This window comes from Hemiscyllium ocellatum, chromosome 29, assembly GCF_020745735.1.
Source record: "Hemiscyllium ocellatum isolate sHemOce1 chromosome 29, sHemOce1.pat.X.cur, whole genome shotgun sequence".
Taxonomy (NCBI): Eukaryota; Metazoa; Chordata; class Chondrichthyes; order Orectolobiformes; family Hemiscylliidae; genus Hemiscyllium; species Hemiscyllium ocellatum.
This window is the reverse complement of record NC_083429.1, coordinates 43,735,620-43,756,564: the sequence shown is the minus strand read 5'-3', so window position 1 is coordinate 43,756,564 and position 20,945 is coordinate 43,735,620. Positions and strand designations below refer to the sequence as shown.

At 40.9% G+C, this 20,945-nt stretch overlaps 1 protein-coding gene across 4 annotated transcripts; it reads left to right on the top strand.

Annotated features, from left to right (window-relative positions):
• The first annotated feature begins 18 nt into the window (after positions 1-18).
• nkapd1 (NKAP domain containing 1) lies at positions 19-18,267 on the top strand. Of its 4 annotated transcripts, none has more exons than XM_060846979.1 (6): positions 19-162; positions 4,535-4,613; positions 6,153-6,256; positions 7,292-7,450; positions 9,604-9,657; positions 15,282-18,267. In XM_060846979.1, the coding sequence occupies exons 2-6, from the start codon at positions 4,545-4,547 to the stop codon at positions 15,811-15,813; spliced, it is 918 nt and encodes a 305-aa protein (XP_060702962.1). In that variant the 5' UTR covers positions 19-162; positions 4,535-4,544; the 3' UTR covers positions 15,814-18,267. The 4 variants fall into 4 exon arrangements, with proteins under 4 accessions (XP_060702962.1, XP_060702961.1, XP_060702960.1 ...); XM_060846978.1 differs by lacking the exon at positions 19-162 and adding an exon at positions 346-457; XM_060846977.1 differs by lacking the exon at positions 19-162 and adding an exon at positions 346-457 and having other exon boundaries at positions 4,532-4,613.
• Positions 18,268-20,945: the final 2,678 nt, after the last annotated feature.

Genomic DNA, 20,945 nt, shown 5'->3' with positions numbered 1-20,945 from the left:
TTCCCCGGTTACCAGGAACAAAACTTCACCGCCGTCCAGACACAACAAAATAAAATGTTAAATCCTCCCTGTGCAAGCTTTTATCTAAAAGGCCGATCCCCGATCTCAATTTTGATGCTGTAGCCCGATAATCATTCATCCTTTCATCTCCCTCCCCTTAAGGTGAGTGCATTGACAGGTTCGGCAATAAATGTAAGATGCTGCTGATGGGATTTTTTTTTCGTGGTCGTGGCCGGTGGGGGATAGCGGCTGAGGTTGATTTTGGGTTTGTGTGTGTTTGGTCGGTGGGTTGTTTGAGGTGGGGGTGAAGTGTTTGTCTGCGGAGCGGTGTGAGGGTGGCACCGACTTCCGGTCGGGGAGCAGGGACGATGCGAGCGGCCTGAGGGCTGGCTGGAGCCAGGCCGGGGCCGGGCCAGTCTGGGCTGGGCTAGGCCGGGCCAGAGAGAGAGACCGGCAGGTAAACCAAACCAAACCAGACCCCGCCGGTTAGGGCCTCCCTCCGCCGACTCGGAGGGTAGAAGCTGCTCCTCGGCCCCACTTGTGGCTCCTTCTCGAGGTTTTAAATGGAGCGAAGATCCCCCCCCCGGATATTGACGTGGCGCCCAGGCCATTTGTTTCCATCGAGCCGATTCCTCACCTGGCGATGACCCGAATCCCACTTCATCGCCACCCTCCCACCCCCTTCCATTTACCCCCAACTCCCGAAAAATCTGTCTTAGCCTGACACCCTCCTCCTTGAGAAAAACCCTGACTCACCTCCAACCCCCCCCTTTCAGGAGAGCCCTGACCTCCCCACCCCCCCCCCTCACTTCAGGAGAGCCCGGACCCCTCTTCCCCCACCCCAACTTTAGGAGAGCCCTGAGCCCTCTCTTCTCTTCTTTCCCCCCCCCCCTTCAGGCAAGCCCTGACCCCCCTCGCCCCACATCAGGAGAGCCCTGACCACCCTCTCTTCCCCCCTGCCCCCTTCAGGAGGGCCCTGACCCCTATCCAACATCACTTTGGGAGAGCCCTGACACCCCCCCCCCTTTAGGAGAAACCTGACCCCCCCCACCAAAAAAAAACCCAGACCACCCGAAAAATCGACCTAATTCAGTCTAGCTTCCTGTTTGTCAGTTGTACCCACTACATGTGCAACCTATCTTACTGTTCCACTGCTCTCCCTAACCCCACACTCCACGACTGTAGCTCTCCCTACCTCCACCTCCAGTCCTGAAGAAGAGTCATTCCCAAAATATTGACTTCTCGACCTCTTGATGCTGCCTGTGTTCTTCCAGCCTCCTTTTTGTCTGCTTTGGGTTCTAGCATCTGCAGTTTCTTTTGTATCTGCCGTCTCATAGCCCCAATTTTCTAAAAATATAATTTACCCCTGCTCTCTCATAACCTCAACTCCGTCAAAATCTGTTCAACTTAGCCTTGTCATTCCAAACAGAACCTGGTTCCTAAAAAATCTGTCTAATTCCAGCCTGTTCAAAACATCAACCAACCTCTGAGAAAAAACATAAATCTTCCTTATTACTGTTTTAAATGAGAGTTGCCATACCTTGACCCTGTAACTCCTAGGTGTAGATTCCAATCCTTTGCATTTTCTTAACATCTATGCTGTCAAGGTCCTTCTGTGTCTGATTGTGTGATGGAAAAGAATAAGGCAATTATACAAGAATAAAATTTTTGCAGGGAGGTTTGTTGTGGCACAATGGTCGTATCTCTACCTCTGGCTCAGGAGGTTTGGATTCAAGTCCCATCTGCTCCAGCTGTAGTATCATAACACATTTGAATAAGTTGGTTATAAATGTCAGAAATGTTTGTAGAGCAGTGAGGAAGAGATGAAAATATGGGATAAACTCTGTTTCCTCTTGCAATGAGCTGGTGCTGGTATGGCATGCCAATTGACCTCTGTTATGGACCAGGCCAGACGCTAACTTTGCTCGTTGTTTTAAGCAGGTGTAATGCAGATATTCCAGGAGTGATGCAGCTGGCCCAACACTTTTTTTCAAACAAAACAGAATTTATTTACAAGATTACTGAATGAAACAGACAAAAGACAACAATACAGAATAACAACTTATCTGAAAACCCAACAAATTATACCAATTTAATGATGCTGTTCCAAACACTTGCAACAATCCCCAAAAACACCACTTTGTGCATTTGACTTGACCCTTCGCGCTATCTTACAGGAGAGATGTCAGAGAGATTAGATTAGATTAGACTTACAGTATGGAAACAGGCCCTTCGGCCCAACAAGTCCACACCGACCCGCCGAAGCGCAACCCACCCATACCCCTACGTTTACCCCTTACCTAACACTATGGGCAATTTAGCATGGCCAATTCACCTGACCCGCACATCTTTGTGACTGTGGGAGGAAACCGGAGCACCCGGAGGAAACCCACGCAGACACGGGGAGAACGTGCAAACTCCACACAGTCAGTCGCCTGAGTCGGGAATTGAACCCGGGTCTTTTGGGTCCAGCAGCTTTTACGACAGCGTGATTGCTTTCAGTGAATAGCCAGACCAGCGAGAAACTGAGCTGGGAGAGCTGGCCACTCGTCTTTCATTGTACAAGTTTTTTTTAAACTTAAAAGTCTGTTGCCTGAGGCAGTATCCTTTATCTATTTGGCCCTAAAATCCTTCAACCCCAGACGTTTCGGAGTCTGTGTCTTTTACAAACTCTCTGATTAAAATAGCCAAGGACAGCATAAGCTTGTTAAGGGAGCAGCGTCGTCGCACCTTCTTCTGGGTCACAACCATTCTATGATGGTCACAGCATCCCCAAACCTTTGACTCTTCTTGCACCCAAAGAGCTGTTGTTTTGATCAAAGAAATACCTTGGTGGACTGGCATGTTTACTCCAGTCAAATTATAGTAAAAGCATAACATTCTACAAAAAACAGCTCAAGCAGCATCTGAGAAGAAGGCTTGATGATCTTAGGTCAGAACGTTACTGAACTTCAGACAGACAAATATTTTTCTCTACTTATAATTGGAAGAGTTCCTTTTGTATATTGAAAGAAAAGGTTCTTAATGGCAAAAGCAAAATCTTTCAGATGTGGTCATATTAGATATTCTGAGATGAAGGCAGCAAATGCTGGAAATACTCAGCAGCTTAGGCAGCAGTTGTGGAGAGAGAAACACATAAGGTTCTGTGACTCTTCATCTGAACTGACATATTAGAAATGTAATAAATTTTGAGCGAGTTGAAGGGGTGAGTGGGGAGAACAATGAAAGTGATCATCTGTGGTAGAATGGATGGCAGAAAGATTAAATGATTTTATAAAATCATGATACACAAAGCAAAAAGAAGTGATAATGATATTAGTAAAGCTTAAAATGTCTAGATGAAGTGTGAATGTTAGGGTAGCAGTCATCCGGTCACGAAATAAAGAAGTTAAGGAAAGGATTAAGAGGTAAAAGCTGAAATAGTGAAAATGTAAACACAAAATGGGGGCAGAGGATATTACTTAAAATTGTAGAACACAATGTCTAGAGAAAGCGAGATGCCCAGTTGAAAGGTGAGGTGCTATTCTTTGAAGTTGTATTAAGCTTCAGTGGAAAAGTCCAAGGATACAAAGGTCAGAGGTGGGAGAATTGAAATGACAGGTGATAGAAAGCTCAGGATTATGCTTGAGGACTGAATGAAGTCTTCACCCAGATTTAATAGCTTTTCAGTTAGCTCAGGATTAGATGTACTTACTGAACAGCCACAGTTGCCAAGAAAGAAGTGGTCAGAAGAATCTGAAATTATTTATTCAATTTTCTAAACAGTGGAAATATTAACATAGCAATAAAAACATCTCTAGTAATATCTTAGGTGTTATGCTCATAATATCATTTTTATTTTCTGGGTGACGATTATTTTAAATTAATCATGCTTTAGGTTGCGCAAATTCTGCCACGTTTTCTCTAAGCTTCACAAGCCAAATGAATATTGATGTTCATTAATCTTCAGCAGGACCCAACAGAGGTCCTGAGCAGATACGATTATCTGAGTTCCATAAACCCTCAAGACACAAGTTTGAGGCCATGTACATTCTGTGCTGCTATTTCAGTCCATTATATTTGATAAATATTTAAAACATTTTCAATGGCACAGGGGCATACATTTTTTTGGGGGGCTATTTCCTCTGAAGGCGATGATAGTTCCAAAGGTGATGATTTCCAAGTAGCATTCAGCCATTCCTTTCCATGTGCAATCTTAGTATGTGATGGTCAGCAAAATACTTGGCCACAGCTAAAACTGTTGTCTTTAACCTTCAAATCATTCTAATAATGGATGTTGGGCAGTGCAGTGCTCAAGGGGTTTGATGGGTTTTTTTCTAATTTTATTTGCATTAAAGGAAAAAAAAGTTAACCTTTAAAAATGGCCAGGATTGTAGAAAGCAAGGTTCCTGGTGGTTTTTCTCTCTCATTTAGCTTGCATTTAAAAAAAAGTTAATTATTGAAAAATAGCAAGGATTGTGGAAAGGAACTTGTAACTCCTCCATTGCGAATTTGGCTGCAACTTAGATTGATGTTTTTCTCTTTTATTTAGCAGAACAACCACAATGGCTCGAATTCCCATGGGCAAAGTTCTTCTGCGAAACGTCATCCGTCACACAGATGCACACAACAAAGTAAATTTGGTCCATTTAAGTTTACAAATTCAAGTGAAGAATGTTTCAGTGTAACAATGCCCACAGAAGAGTAGCTAATTGGGAAAAAAATCTAGTATGTTAAGTAGACTACAGCTGTGCCCTGTTTAATTATTTTAGTTTATAATTTTATATTCAGTATTGCAACATAAACAAGTAAATATGTTTAATTTTTGGAATCGATTTTCAAATGCATATCCATATCGACACAATTCTGGGTTATCTCACGTTTATTTGGAATTTCTTAAGGATATTTTACTCCCATTTGGTTTTATGTGGCTGACAACAAACATGCACGTGAGTAAGACATTTAGCTAGGTATCCCAAAATGCTTCATGGGAGCAGTATAAAGCAAAATTTGACATTGAGGAATGTATTGGTAGTAGGCCAGATGACCATAAGGTTGATTAGAGAATAGGTTTTAAGGAATATCTTAAATGACAAAAAGAGAGGTAAGAGGTTCAAAGAATGGCAGCTGAAGGAATATCCACCTATGTTGGAGAAGTTACAGTCAGTGATGTGTAAGAAGTCTGAATTAGAGGAGCAAAGCTAGTCCAGAGGGGTGTAGGTGCGGAAAGGATTACAGATGTGGAGGGCTGAGGCCACGGAGGGCTTTAAAAACCAGGATGAGAATTTTAAAATCAATACATTGCTCAATTTGGAATTCAGTACAAGGGTGATAAGTGAATGGGACTTTTATAAGAGTCAAGATATTTGCAACCAAGTTTAGGATGATCTCCAGTTTATGAATGGTCTAAGATATGAAGCTGGGCAAGAATGTATTGGAATCATTGTGAAGTTGTGAATGTTATCATTAGATCGAAGTTGAGAATAGGTAATGAATGCATTTTATGTAGTGGATCAGTGAATGAGCATTAACTAATGATTTTAATTGGAGTTATTCAATGCATTTTTGCACTGTGCAGTTATCAGGGAAAAAAGAAAAGTATGAACAACTAATAAACAATGTTTTGAAATTCTGAGGTACATCATGGATTCCTAGAATATAAACAGGGCATCCTGGAAACACTCTTCTGATGTAAGGTCATTGACTTGAAACATGACCTTCATTTAGGACTTCACAGATGATGTTTGACCTGTTGAGTATTTTCAGAATTTATCATTTTTATTTCAAATTTTTACAGCAACTGCAGTAAGGGGCAGAATCAAATGTGTAGTAGATTTGATTACTTTCAGTGAGAGAAGTGACCCACAAAGGTTGGTTTCCATTATTTGATGTAACAATGATCTTGTTCTCACTGTAGAAGAGCCACAGTGTTACAAAAATTCAATTCCTCTATTTCCCTCGCGTTGTTCTGTCTGCAGCTTCAGACTATTTTGCTCATTTTGTCCTACCATGGATGGATAAAAAAATTCCATAACTCTAAACATGATTCAACTTAAGCAGTTCTGACCCAGAGCTTAGTATTCTGCCGTTTGAGTCATTGACCTAGTAATTTCAATCAACTCAGCAGTACGCCAGGTTTTATTTTAAATCTCTTCCGACTTTTCATTTTGCAGATTCAAGAAGAGTCAGAGATGTGGAAAATTAGAGAAAAAGAGAAGCATACACATGAGATGAGACTTTTTCAGCGGAGAAAGAAATCCTCTGAGAGTTTGCCAGGGTAAGTATCTAACCCTGTTCTTTGGAGAAACAAGTGCTGAGGATAAAATTAAGTTCCTTTTCTCCTCTCAGCAGTATTTGGTGCTGCTGACCTGTGTTTGTGAATGAGAGATACATATCCTAAAAAGGCATCTATCATTGTATGTTTTTGTGAGATTCTTTAGCTGTGGCATATACAGATTTTATTTTTTAAAGCACCTATTGAATTTAATTGTTTTTATTCTCATCAGTATTCTGGGTCTGGAAGCTCATTACTACTCACATCTAGAAGTGAAAATTCAAAACCTCAGGAATGGAGCTGTTCTGCTGAAATCTGGGGAAAATAGTCACGAGCAAGGTTCTGTACAACAAAAACAAAAATTGCTGCAGAAACTCAGCAGGTCTGGAGGCATCTGTAGAGAGAGAAAAACTGAGTTAACAGTTCAAATCCAGTTGTTCTGATAAAGGGTCACTGGACTTAAAATGTTAACTCTGGTCACTCGCTCTCCCTCCCTCTCTCCCTCTCCAGATGCTGCCAGACGTGCTGAGTTTCACCAGCACTTTCTGTTCTTGTTTCAGATTTCTATCATTCGCAGTTCTTTGTTCTTATTTTATCTGTACAAACGATCCAATCTGAGTAAAGGCATTACTTTGGGATGAAGAGAGGGAGACCACATGGTCCCAACCTCTGCTGCGTTAGCTGATCCTCTCCTGGGGTGGAGTTGGACTGAGCCAACCACACCCAACAGATTGGGTGAGGAAGGAAATCCTTGATCACCATCTCGTGACTATTGAAAAAGTGGCAAAAGTAATTAAGGAAGGTTACAGAAATGTCTTCAACAATAATGCTGTGGACAGGCAATTATCTTGTTAATGCACACTAACACGTCATAGCTGTTCATCCTGTTTGGTTACAGGATAGTACTGGCAAAGATATTGTTACCATATCTACTTTAAATCAGAAAATTGTGTGTGTGTTGGGCGAATGGGAAGTTTAGACGAAAGGGAAGAAGAAAATGAACTATATCCTTATTAAAACAATGCCGATCTGAACCAGCAATAGAATGCGGTGTGATGGGTACGATGAAGAGGATGAGGAGAAAGACAGAAAAGCAAATGCTGCTGCCCGTAAGCCATTGACCACTCCACAGGATGAGCGTGAAACAAGATACTGGACAAAGAAGCTGTATGAGTTTGAAGCAAGTGATCCAAACAGGTGTGCTTCTTCACATCTCTTAACTGACAGGAGGTGCAGTGTTCTTTGGGTGAAGTTATGACACAGAAACTAGTTTGTATTTTGTTGTAGCTGATTACATTTATGCATCTCTTGATAGAGAAAAAAAGTCTCATTCTGGTAGTTCAAACTCTCATTTGCTGTTAAAAAGAAATTGACAAGACTATTAGAATTAGTTGGCTTTGAATTAAGAGATTTAGAATGTATTTTGGGGAAATATGCACTTTACCTGAAATATTTATCTGATTGTTATAGAACTGTTTACTTATTTTAACAAATGAGCATTTTGCAAGTTAGAAGCAAAAGTGGTAGCCAAGGGTCAATATTGGATCACAATACCTGTGCTTGAAGTTCACTTGAACCATAAGCCACTTAGTGAATTTTTCTTTTATGCATAACTTTTCTTAAATTATAGACTTGTTTTCAATTGAGTAATCTTGAGAGTTCTGCTGTTTAATGTTGTCCATCCCATAAATTTGCTTTTCCTTTCTGGAGGCACTTTTAGAAAAAGTATGTTTCTGAGAAACGTGTCAGCTATGATTTGAATGATGGAGCAGACTCAATGGGCCGGTTGGCCTATTTCTTCTGCTGTATCTTATGAAGGACCTGCAGAGAAGAAAACAAGTTTGCTTGATTAATCATTAACCATGTTAGTCTTGTAAGTTGTTATCTTTTTCCCAGACATTTTCAAAATCAATTACTGGCAATTTTAATTAATCAATCAGTTTTTGTGGGCAATTGATCGGTTTTAGACAACTCCCTTTGAAGGCTACTGTTTCATTTACTGTTCGAAGGCTCAAAAATATCCTCAACAAAACATTCTATAGATATTCTCGACACTAGCTTTGCTCATTCAAAAACACGTGTTTTCCATGAATTATGCAAGATTCAGAGCATTTACTTTGGTGAGGAGAAGGTTCTAAAAGGTTAGAATTATTTAAAATCATTGCTGCACAGGCCATTGATAAAATCAGATAGGCAACCTGATGGCAAGGCAACTCACCAAATCTGAGGTAATTTATCTTTGTGTTTCACAAGTGGTGAGCAATGTGTTTTGGGCTGCCAGTGGGCATAGAGAAAGCTAAATAATTTCTGTTAGGGAAGAAAGAAAAATCTTGTCAGAGGGTAATGTTTGGCCTGTCCTTAGTGACTGATTGCAGAACAGCAATGTCAGTAGCATGGGGCAGTTCACTGAATTGCCACTTTGGATGGGAGAAAGTAGAAAATGCACATAAGAAATGGAATCAATTGTGTATCACCTCAGTTTCCCACATCACTGGCACACTATATTGTATGTCAGTCCCTCAGCCATCAGGAAATGCAGAACAAAACTGTGAAATTAGAGAGAGTTCACTAGAGTCATTTCACTTGAGATGGCTGTCAATATTGCTCCTCACCTAAGATCATAGAATCAAAGCGTTATACAGCACAGAAACATATCCTTCGGTCCAAGCTACAATGGCAGAAGTTTAATAACTTGACAAAGTATAATAAGGGATGGGTGGCATGTACTAGAATAAGATGTCATCACCTGTTCTGTTTATTGTTGATCATTAAGAGTTTGTATTGAGAAGAGACCAGATCTTCCATTTGCTGAGAGTGTTACTGGAGCCTAGAGGGGCAATCAAACATCTAAGTTCTTTTAGTGTACGACTCAAAAACGTTTCTGACTGATATTGATGCAGGTCTAGGAGAGGGTACGTTTTCTGTGTTACTGTTGATTGAACAGTATATTTGTTATGAGAGGATGGATATTGTGAGGCTTCATTAAAATGAAGTTTGGAATTTTAAATTTGTACGCGCACAATTATTAATCAGGAGAGTCTGCTAGCTCAAAAAACCTTGTCAGCTCTTACTCAAAGCCACTGGGTCTCAGGACACTGCTAGTTCTGAGAGATAATGCTTAGTAGTCAGATATATTGTGGAAAATCATTGCAGTGGAAAAGTGTTTAATCTTACTCAGAATATTCTTACACAATGAAGAGATTTATGTGATCGAGTGTGAGCACAATATTGCTCCATGGAAACCTCATTCCAATTTCTTTTTCGTTTTAGTCAAAAATATTAAATATTACTCGTTTCCATTTATTTTAAATCATGTATTTATACTGACTCATATGGCTTTGTTTATTCAGATGGGGCCACAGTGGCTACAAAGAACTTTATCCAGAGGAGTTTGAATCTGAGAGGTAAGTTTTAAAAACTGGCTCCGTATTGTAAGTGCAGTGATCTACTATAATCCTAACTTGAAAAGAATATTGGGGGTAAAAAATGAGGTCTGCAGATGCTGGAGATCACAGCTGCAAATGTGTTGCTGGTCAAAGCACAGCAGGTTAGGCAGCATCTCAGGGGGAAATCTAAGACAGACCTGGAATTTAGAACATTGGACATTGCAGCACAGTGCAGGTCCTTCAGCCCTTGATGTTGCGCCAAACTGTGAAACCAATCTGAAGCCTATGGTATTCCACTATCATCCATGTGTTTATCCAATGACCATTTAAATGCCCTTAAAGTTGGTGAGTCTACTCCTGTTGCAGGTAGGGAGTCTACCTCTGACATCTGTCCTATATCTATCACCCCACAATTTATATCCCTTTGTGCTATCCATCACCATCTGAGGAAAAAGGCTGTCGCTATCCACAAACCCTCTGATCATTTCATATGTCTTTATTAAGTCATCTCTCAACCTCCTTCTCTATTTTGAAAACAGCTTCAAGTTCCTCAACCTTTCCTCATAAGATTTTTCCCAACGTACCAAATAGCATCCTAGTAAATCTCTGCACCCTTTCCAATGCTTCCATATCCTTTCTATAACACAGCGAGCAGAACTGTACACAAGTGCAGCCACTCCAGCTGCAACATGACCTCATGGCTCTGAAACTCAATCCCTCTATCAGTAAAAGCTAACATACCGTATGCCTTCTTAACAACTCTTATCAACCTAAGTGGCAACTTCCAGGGATCTATGTACATGGGCACCAAGGTATCTCTGCTCAGCCATGCTACCAAGAATCTGACCCTTTGTCCCGTACTCTGTATTCCTGTTACTCCCTGCAAAGCGAATCACCTCTCACTTTTCCACAATAAACTCCATTTGCCATCTCTTAGCCCAGCTCGGCAGTTTATCTATGTCCCTCTGTAACCTGCAACATCCTTTCACACTGTCCACGACTCCACTGACCCTTCGTGTCATCCGCAAACTTACTAACCCATCCTTCTATGCCCTCATCCAGGTCATTTACAAACAGCAGATCCTTGCGGTACACCACTAGTAACTGAACTCCAGGAAGAACAATTCCCATCAACCACCACCCTCTGTCTTCTTACAACTAGCCAATTTCTGATCCGAGCTGCTAAATCACCCTCACTCCCTGCCTCTGTATTTTCTGTAATATTTAGTGATTTTCCTGATGGAAGGATGTCTTAATGTGTTTCATTAAGTGTTTTGAAGTGTAATCTCAGTAATGAAGGAAATGTGCAGTCAAATCACGCACAGCAATCTCTCTCAGACAGAAATGAGATAATCACCAAAGAATCTGATTTTGCATTGTTGGTTGAAGGATAAATAATGCCAAGACACTGGTGATATAACCTCAGTCATCTGAAAATCATTTCCTAGAATCTTTTACATTCACTGGAAATGGCAGACAGGGCTTGCATGTTAACATCTTATCTGATGTTAACCTTTCATTTGAATCTAAGGAGTTTTATCATTGGAAGTATGCTGATTGGTGGGTGAAATGCCACCTTGAGTTCCAATTTGCAGTTCCTACCGAGAAGTAATTTGGAGATGCAGGTGGTAGACTGGTGGTACAAAGTTAAAAATCACACAACATCAGGTCATAGTCCAACAGGTTTAATTAGAAGCACTAGCTTTCGGAGAGTTGCTTCTTCATTAGGTGATCATGTATGTCTTTATTAAGTCATCTTAATAAAGACATAGTAAGAACGCTAGTGCTTCCAATTAAACCTGTTGGACTATAACCTGGTGTTGTGTGATTTTTAACTTCCTACCTAGAAGCATAAGACATAGGAGTGGAAGTAAGGCCATTCGGCCCATCGAGTCCACTCCGCCATTCAATCATGGCTGATGGGCATTTCAACTCCATTTACCCGCATTCTCCCCGTAGCCCTTAATTCCTTGTGACATCAATGAATTCCACAGGCCCACCACCCTCTGGCTAAAGAAATGTCTCCGCATTTCTGTTCTGAATTTACCCCCTCTAATTCTAAGGCTGTGTCCACGGGTCCTAGTCTCCTCGCCGAACGGAAACAATTTCCTAACATCCACCTTTCCAAGCCATGTATTATCTTGTAAGTTTCTATTAGATCTCCCCTTAATCTTCTGAACTCCAATGCATACAATCCCAGGATCCTCAGCTGATCCTCATATGTTAGACCTACCATTCCAGGGTTCATCCGTGTGAATCTCTGGACACGTTCCTGTGCCAGTATGTCCTTCCTGAGGTGTGGGGACCAAAACTGGACACAGTACTCCAAATGAGGCCTAACCAGAGCTTTATAAAGTCTCAGTAGCACAACGGTGCTTTTATATTCCAACCCTCTTGAGATAAATGACAACAATGCATTCGCTTTCTTAATCACAGACTCAACCTGCATGTTTACCTTTAGAGAATCCTTGACTAGTACTCCCAGATCCCTTTGTACTTTGGCTTTATGAATTTTCTCACCGTTTAGAAAGTAGTCCATGCTTGTATTCTTTTTTCCAAAGTACAAGACCTCACATTTGCTCACATTGAATTCCATCAGCCATTTCCTGGACCACTCTCCCAAACTGTCTAGATCTTTCTGCAGCCTCCCCACTTCCTCAGTACTGCCTGCCTGTCCACCTAACTTCATATCATCGGCAAACTTCGCTAGAATGCCCCCAGTCCCTTCATCCAGATCATTAATATATAATGTGAACAGCTGCGGCCCCAACACTGAACCCTGTGGGACACCGCTTGTCACCGGCTGTCATTCAGAAAAAGAACCTTTTATCCCAACTCTTTGCTTTCTGTTAGACAGCCAATCCTCAATCCATACCAGGAGCTCACCTCAAACATCATGGGCCCTCACCTTGCTCAACAGCCTCCCGTGTGGCACCTTATCAAAGGCCTTTTTCGAAGTTTAGATAGACCACATTCACTGGGTTTCCCTGGTCTAACCTACTTGTCACCTCATCAAAGAATTCCAACAGGTTTGTCAGGCACGACCTCCCCTTACAAAATCCATGTTGACTTGTTCTAATCCGACTCTGCTCTTCCAAGAATTTAGAAACCTCATCCTTAATGATGGATTCCAGAATTTTATCAACAACCGAGGTTAGGCTAATTGGCCTATAATTTTCCATCTTTTGTCTTGATCCTTTCTTTAACAAGGGGATTACAACAGCGATCTTCCAATCATCCGGCACTTTCCCTGACTCCAGTGACTTTTGAAAGATCTCAACCAACGCCTCCGCTATTTCCTCAGCCACCTCCCTCAGAACTCTAGGATGTAGCCCATCGGGGCCAGGAGATTTATCAATTTAAGACCTTTTAGCTTTTCTAGCACTTTCTCTTTTGTAATGGCAGCCATACTCAACTCAGCCCCCCCGACTCCCTTTAATTGTTGGGATATTACTCATGTCTTCCACTGTGAAGACTGACACAAAGTACTTGTTAAGTTCTCCTGCTATTTCTTTATCTCCCATCACTAGGCTTCCAGCATCAGTTTGAAGTGGCCCAATGTCTACTTTTGCCTGTTGTTTATTTCTTATGTATTGAAAGAAACTTTTACTATCATTTCTAATATTACTGGCTAGCCTACCTTCATATTTGATCCTCTCCTTCCTCTCTCTTTGTTATCCTCTGTTTGTTTTTGTAGCCTTCCCAATCTTCTGATTTCCCACTGCTCTTGGCCACTTTATAGGATCTCTCTTTTTCTTTAATACATTTTCTGACTTCCTTTGTCAGCCATGGTTGTCTAATCCTTCCCCGGATAATCTTTCTTTTCTTGGGGATGAACCTCTGTACAGTGTCCTCAATTATACCCACAAACTCCTGCCATTTTTGCTCTACTGTCTTCCCCGCTAGGCTCTGCTTCCAGTCTATTTTCGTCAGTTCCTCTCTCATGCCCTCATAATTACCTTTATTTAACTGTAACACCATTACATCCGATTTTGCCTTCTCTCTTTCAAACTGCAGACTGAACTCTACCATATTATGATCGCTGCTTCCTAAGTGTTCCCTTACTTTAAGGTTTTTTATAAAGTCTAGTTCATTACATTGCACTAGGTCCAGAATAGCCTGCTCCCTTGTGGGCTCCATGGCAAGCTGTTCCAAAAAAAATCCTGTAAGCATTCCATGAATTCCCTTTCTTTGGATCCACTGGCAACATTATTTACCCAGTCCACCTACATATTGAAGTCTCCCATGATCACCGTGACTTTGCCTTTCTGACATGCCTTCTCTATTTCACGGTACATGTTGTGTCCCTGGTCCTGACCACTGTTAGGAGGTCTGTACATAACTCCCATTATGGTTTTTTTGCCTTTGTGGTTCCTCAATTCCACCCACACTGACTCCACATCATCCGATGCTATGTCATTCAGTGCCATAGATTTAATTTTGTTCTTAACTAACAAGGCAACCCCACCTCCCTGTCTTTTCGATAAGTTGAAAATCCTTGGATGTTTAACTGAAAAGCATAGCTTGGTGTTGAACGCAGTGATGACAGAATTGAATCCAGCACTGAAAGTCTCCATTATAAAATAGCTGTTCATTTTCTAGCCTTCCATGAGAGTACCAGCCACTCACTTAGAATGCCAATTGTCATTGAAATAAAACAAACCACTGCAAAAGCTGTGTTTGTTTAAGATGTTATATTCTAATTGCAGTTGCATCTAAGTATGTGAAGTATCAAAAGTAAATATGTAAGATTGGAGAGGTCTTTCGCTATTTTGATCTGAATTCAGTAAAATGTTAGTCTAAATATATCCCTCCTGAGGAAGCAGCACCTCACCGAAGAATCCCTACAGTGTAGAAACAGGGCCTTCAGCCCATTGAGTTCACACCAACCCTCCGAAGAGTATCCCACCCAGAGCCATTTCCCTACCCTATTACTCTACATTTACCCCTGACTACTGTACCTAACCTACACATCCCTGAATACTATGGGCAATTTAGCACGGCCAATACACCCTAACCTGCACACCTTTGGACTATGGGAGAAAACTGGAGCAAACCTATGCAGACACTGGGAGAATGTGCAAAAGCCATGCAGCAAGTCGCCTGAGGCAGCAGCGCTAACAACTGAGTCACCGTGCCATTCCACCTGTGTATGACTCCACCACAGCTGTATTCTGTTTGTCAGTCTCTGCTTGACTTCCAACTTCAGATTTTTCCTCTGTGCCAAGTTTGTCTGTCTAGAGTCTGACCATCAGAGTCTTGTCTGCTCTCATGCTCAGCTTTTTTGCTTGCAACTCTGTTTTAGTTGCAACATCTAGTAAGGGTTGCTTAATTTCGGAATCAGGTGATTGCTTCAACACTGACCCTGCTACTTGTTTAAAAGGAACAAAATACCATTACACAGTGTGCGATTTGCAAATTTGCCTTGATCATGCTGTGGGGCTTCAGACTTTTGATATTGGCAGTGAAGTGGGCAATCTGTCAATATGATTTTCTTTCTCTTCCTTTCATCTCAGTGATCAACTATAGTCTAATTCCATTATACCTGTTAGAATGCTATCATTAGAAATGTCTGTTTTCAGCTTAAATAAAGCTTTCTTAAAAGTCAAAGCAAGAATTGACTTTTTACTTTTAATTTCCAGTGACCAAAACGGTAGCAGCGATGAATGCAATGCCAACGGGACAAAAGCCATATGTTTGAAGTCTTCAAAATCGAATTCGCGAAAACGCAAGCGATCAAGTAAATCAAACAAAAAGAAACGCAAAAGGAAATCCAGCAAAAAGATGAGGAGGAAGAAACATTTACGGAGCAGCGATTCTTCGAGTGACAGTGAAAGCTCAGAGGAGGAGGATTCTGATCAGAGGAAAAGGAGGAAAGCGAAGAAGAAGCACCGCAGAAAAACTGCACGAAAGCAGAAAAAGCTTTCATCCACCTCCTTTGAAAGCGAAAGCAGTTTGTCGCACAGCAGCGATTCAGACACAACGAGCAAAGATGAAAGTGATTCAGGGAATCAGCTGGAGAAAAGGAAAAAGAAGAGAAAGAAAAAGCATCACAAAAACATTCCCAAAGACGATGGTGATAAAGAAATCAAAAATAGCCGAAAGAAGAGAAAAAACTGGAAAATAGCACACAATGATACTTCAGATGACAGTGGAGAAGATGACTTAAATTAGATTTGTACCTTGAAAGTCTGTCCTTAAGTTCCTAAGGAACTTACTTGAATCATGTAAACTGAGTCAGACTAAGAACATAATTTTGGTTTTATTGACTTGAAAAGTTGTTTAGTGCTAGTTATGAATTTACGTTTTATGCTTCAGAAGATTGTTGCACAATGCAGGCTGTACTCCAGAAAGCTCTTTCACTTGATGTCAGTGATGTCTACTTTATGTAATACTGTTCTTCCACAGTAAATAAGGCGTGGGATGAAGAGTTTAGGAGTAGGCCTGTTTGAAGCAGAACCATGTGACAAGTTGTTCGAGAGCCGCTTGTCTTCTCTTGGTTATGAATTCTTCTCTGTACCACGCCAAAATGCTGGAACGATTTTGTCATTGACTTCAGGGTTACCTGTAATATATCAAGCCCTGTACCTGATTTCATTTTGCAGAGCTCTTTGGTCATTTTAAACAAGCAAAGTCCACAAAATTGCTTAGCACATATAATCTGCAGTCTGCAGTTTTGTCACTGTCATTTTGCTGGGAACTTGAGTTGTTCGTTCCAGGAAGGCAGAGAGTTTGGCAACCAAAGTGACCTTTTGTTCTGGATTGTGGAATCTTTCTGACTTGAGCTGTATCGATTGTTATTTCTCTAATGCAGGAACAATTAAACAATCAATTTGTTTAATTTATGCAATTAAATAAAAATTGCTTTTTGCTTATGAAGCAAACTTCTGATGAGTGAGAAAAGGGCAAGGTAATCTCACTGCTCATGTAGTGCATCCGACTGCTGAAGCTTGAATGGGTTAGCCTGCACAATAGTGGAAGTCTGCAGTCAGAGATTTTGATACTGTCCTGCTGAATGGCAGGATTTGCTTTTGATTGAACCCAGTGCCTACAGCTCTCTCTGCAATCTAATGCCTTTGATCCATTCAGCAACTATTTGCTAGAGAACATTGCAGCAGCTATGTGCTTCCTGAAGAGCTCCAAACCCAGATCCCTTGAAATTTCAATCGCTCGATTGACTGATTTCTGTTTTGGTTACTTAAGGTTAATTATCATTGCAAAATCTATAGTTTCTAGAACAGTGATTAACTCAAAATGGTCAAAGTAAAGTCACGAAAGCAGAGATGATGGACATTATTTAATGTTGGTTTAATAAAGCACTTTTTTTTCAGTTTTAGTTTCAAACTGGAAGAATTTTTACTTTTACAGCATTTGTTTGCCCTTTAGTTTTCTTCCTGGCTTAGGGACACAGTTCATTGGGTACATTGCTCACATGGCCATTTCTTGTGATAGCCTATACAGTAAAGAATTGCAAACTTTGTAATATTGGGATTTACATAACTTTAGCCCTATCAGATGTTCAGTTAATGCACACACACACACATGCACTTTCCAAATGACAGTTTTGAACAAGAATCCATAAAGCTCGGGGATGCTGAAGCTTATAGTGACCTTCCCACCTGCTGTAATGGCTGCAATCACGAATGTTGCTCCGAAAATAAAAATACTCTGGCCTTTATAACTTTCCTCATTAATTCTTTGAAGACTTAACAATTTGAGCTTTTTTTATTTTTGGGTTTTTGTTTATCCGAGCCTTTTCTTCCCCATGTTTTTTCTGACTGGCAGATTCAGTGTTTCAGAAGCACTGGCAGCAAGGCTAGCCAGGTGGTGTCAGTGGGTTGTTTGAATATACAACACCTGAATGGGGTGATTGTGATTAATGAGAATTGACCTGACCGTTAGTTACATATTGAATAAAACTAGTGTGCCTATAACTTTGCGCTGTTAGTCTTTAAACGATCCTGATTTATCTTTTGATTTCTTGGGAATTAAACGTATGTCCCAATGTGGTTGAATTCCATCTGGATTCAAATTGCTGGATTTTGGTGGAAAGCATTTACTTCAAATGACGAAGGGACTGGACGTATTCTAATTATGAAGTTTTTTTTAAGTTCATGACATTTAATGGGAACTGTTCTTTTAAATTAAAAGTGGCGACATCGTTTTTGGCAGGAAGCAGCTAATTTCTGCGCCATGTTTGTACAAATCACAGGCTCTATGGTAACAGTATTAACATTTTGTGCACAGATAGCAGTAGCTTTTTTTTATTATATCCTCCACCTGCTGAAGCTATGAACCAATAAATATTTTCTGCAGCAAAACATTGATGTAGATGTTGAAACTTGGGTTCTGGTGAGCCTTCGACATAAGGGAATTGAGCCTTAGTTTAAAAGTATTCACTGCTTTATGTACAATTGGTGTATTTAAGCCCTTGTTCTATAAATAGAACGATTGTGGGTGCTGCTTGTTAATATACAAGGTTAACTGTGGAATATTCCTGCCAATATCTGTTGGTGTTGTCTTTTCCCATGTTACTAAGTGACAGTTTTTTTTAAACAATCCATTTTGTATTTAACCTTTAGAATATTAAAGCATGATTTTTGCTTAATAAACATTTTAACACTTTGATTTTTGTTGACAGCTAGCATTCATGAATTGCAAACTTTGTAAGTACTGTTCACAATTAAAAAGTCACAAACATGAAATTACGGGCTTGTCAGGTTGCCACAAGAAGATATGGTATGTTTATTCACTTTGTCAAGCTTTTTCACTCAGTTGCACATCGTAGGTGCTCTCGAATTTGAATTTCCCTGTGTTAAATGAACATTGTGTTTTCATGTTCTCTTACCTAAACCAGTTGTGGAACCCAGCTGTTTTCCTGATGAAGGGCTTTTGCCCGAAACATCGATTTTGCTGCTCGTTGGATGCTGCCTGAACTGCTGTGCTCTTCCAGCACCACTGATCCAGAATATTTTCCTTTTAAAGTTCATCATCTCTTCCTGATTCGTGTTTGTGGAATCTGGAAAGCACTGCTGCCTCACAGCGCCTGTAGACCCGGGTTCAATTCCCGACTCAGGCGACTGACTGTGTGGAGTTTGCACGTTCTCCCCGTGTCTGCGTGGGTTTCCTCCGGGTGCTCCGGTTTCCTCCCACAGTCCAAAGATGTGCGGGTCAGGTGAATTGGCCAAGCTAAATTGCCCGTAGTGTTAGGTAAGGGGTAAATGTAGGGGTATGGGTGGGTTGCGCTTCGGCGGGTCGGTGTGGACTTGTTGGGCCGAAGGGCCTGTTTCCACACTGTAAGTCTAATCTAAAAAAAAATCAAATACTCACCTGCAGGTGGTGCTACAATCATAAACATCTATTACTCAGCAGTGCCATCAGCAGGTAACTGACAGTACTTCAATTGTTTGGAGGTTTGGCTTCACTTGCTTATCACCTTTTGAAAGTTCATGATATTTTCTTCTTTTCTCTTCTATTATCCCTTCACTAATTCAACTGAGTATCAGATTCCTCATGCACAGTGTGAGACATATGGGGCAGCAGGAAATTTGTCTAGGATGTCCAGTTGCATCTCTGATCCTGCCATTGGACATCAAACTGGTTCATTCTGCTGGGACTATTAAGTACAACTCGGGTCAAACTAAAAATTCCTCTCTGCCTCAGTAGAGGTGGGAATTAGGAAGTGTTCTGTTGTTGTGTTGGGATGGGGGTTGGTAGGTGAGGCAGTATTCACTGTCACATTACACAGGACTGAACGGACTTTAAACAGTAGAGTAGGTGCACTTTTCAGATGTTATGAATACCTTCAGAGAATGCAAAGTAGTAACAAAGGGTAGCATTGACTAAGATGAATGGAACACATGAAACCCTGACTTGTTCTTTTAAAGCACTCATCCTTTGATGTGTCCACTTTGATCCTTTTGTTTGCTTTGTTTCAAATTGTACTCAGGATTTTCAAAATATTGTCACAAGATTTTTATTCTTTCACTTCAAGGTGTGATATAAAGCAAAGGCACAAATTCCAATCAGCACCATACTGCTGGAAATAAGAATCAAAGTGCCCACATTAAAAGATTTGTTCTTCAAAGAACCAATATAATAAAAACCATTTTTGCACTCTTGCCCACTGATTTACATTCACCTGATATCAAAACCCAAAGTTGGAATGGCTTACAAAGCAAGAAATATGCGAAGGTGCCAGAAAGATCAAGATGTCTGTTCTTTTCATAATAATGTTTTATTATTAGTTGCTTTGAAGACTTTTCTTAAACAAAATTGTTTCCAAGATATGGCCTTTGCTTGCTGGGCCTGTGTTTTTTGCCCATCCTTATATGCTACGTAGAAGATGGTAATGAGCTGCCTTCTTGAACTGCTACAATCCTTGGGGTGTCAGGCACACCCACGATGCTGTTGAGCAGGGAATTTCAGCATTTTTACCTGGTGACACTGAAGGAACAGCAATTCCAAATCAGGATGGTTTGGTTCAGAAAAGAAACATTCTCCAATGGGTTTCTGAAGTAGTATATAGATTATAGAACATTACAGCACGGTACAGGCCCTTTAGCCCTCAATCTGAAGCCCATCTAACTGTCACTATTTTCATCCATATACTTATCCAAAGACCATTTAAATGCCGTTAAAGTTAGCGAGTCTTCTACTGTTGCAGGCAGTGTAATCCACGCCCCTACTACTCTGAGTAAATAAGCTACTTCTGACACCTGTCCTATATCTATCACCCCTCAATTTAAAGCTATGTCCCCTTGTGCTAGCCATCGCTATTCAAGGAAAAAGGCTCTCACTGTCCACCCTATCTAATCCTCTGATTATCTTATATGTCTCAATTAAGTCACCTGTCAACCTCCTTCTCTCTGTTGAAAACAGCCTCAAGTCCCTCAGCATTTCCTCATAAGACCTTCCCTTCATACCAGGCAACTTCCTGGTAAATCTCCTCTGAACCCTTTCCAAAGCTTCCACATCCTTCCTACAATGCGGTGACCAGACTGTACGCAATACTTTAAATGTGGCCGCACCAGAGTTTTGTCCAGCTGCAGCATGACCACATGGTTCCAAAACTCAATCCCTCTGCCAATAAAAGCTAACAGACCTGATGCCTTCTTAATAACCCTATAAACCTGGTTGCAACTTTCATGGATCTATGTATCTGAACACAGAGATCTCTCTGCTCATCTACACTACCAAGAATCTTACCATTAGCCCAGTACTCTTTAATCCTGTTGCTTCTTCCAAAGTGAATCACCTCACACTTTTCCACATTAAACTCCATTTGCCACCTCTCAGCACAGCTC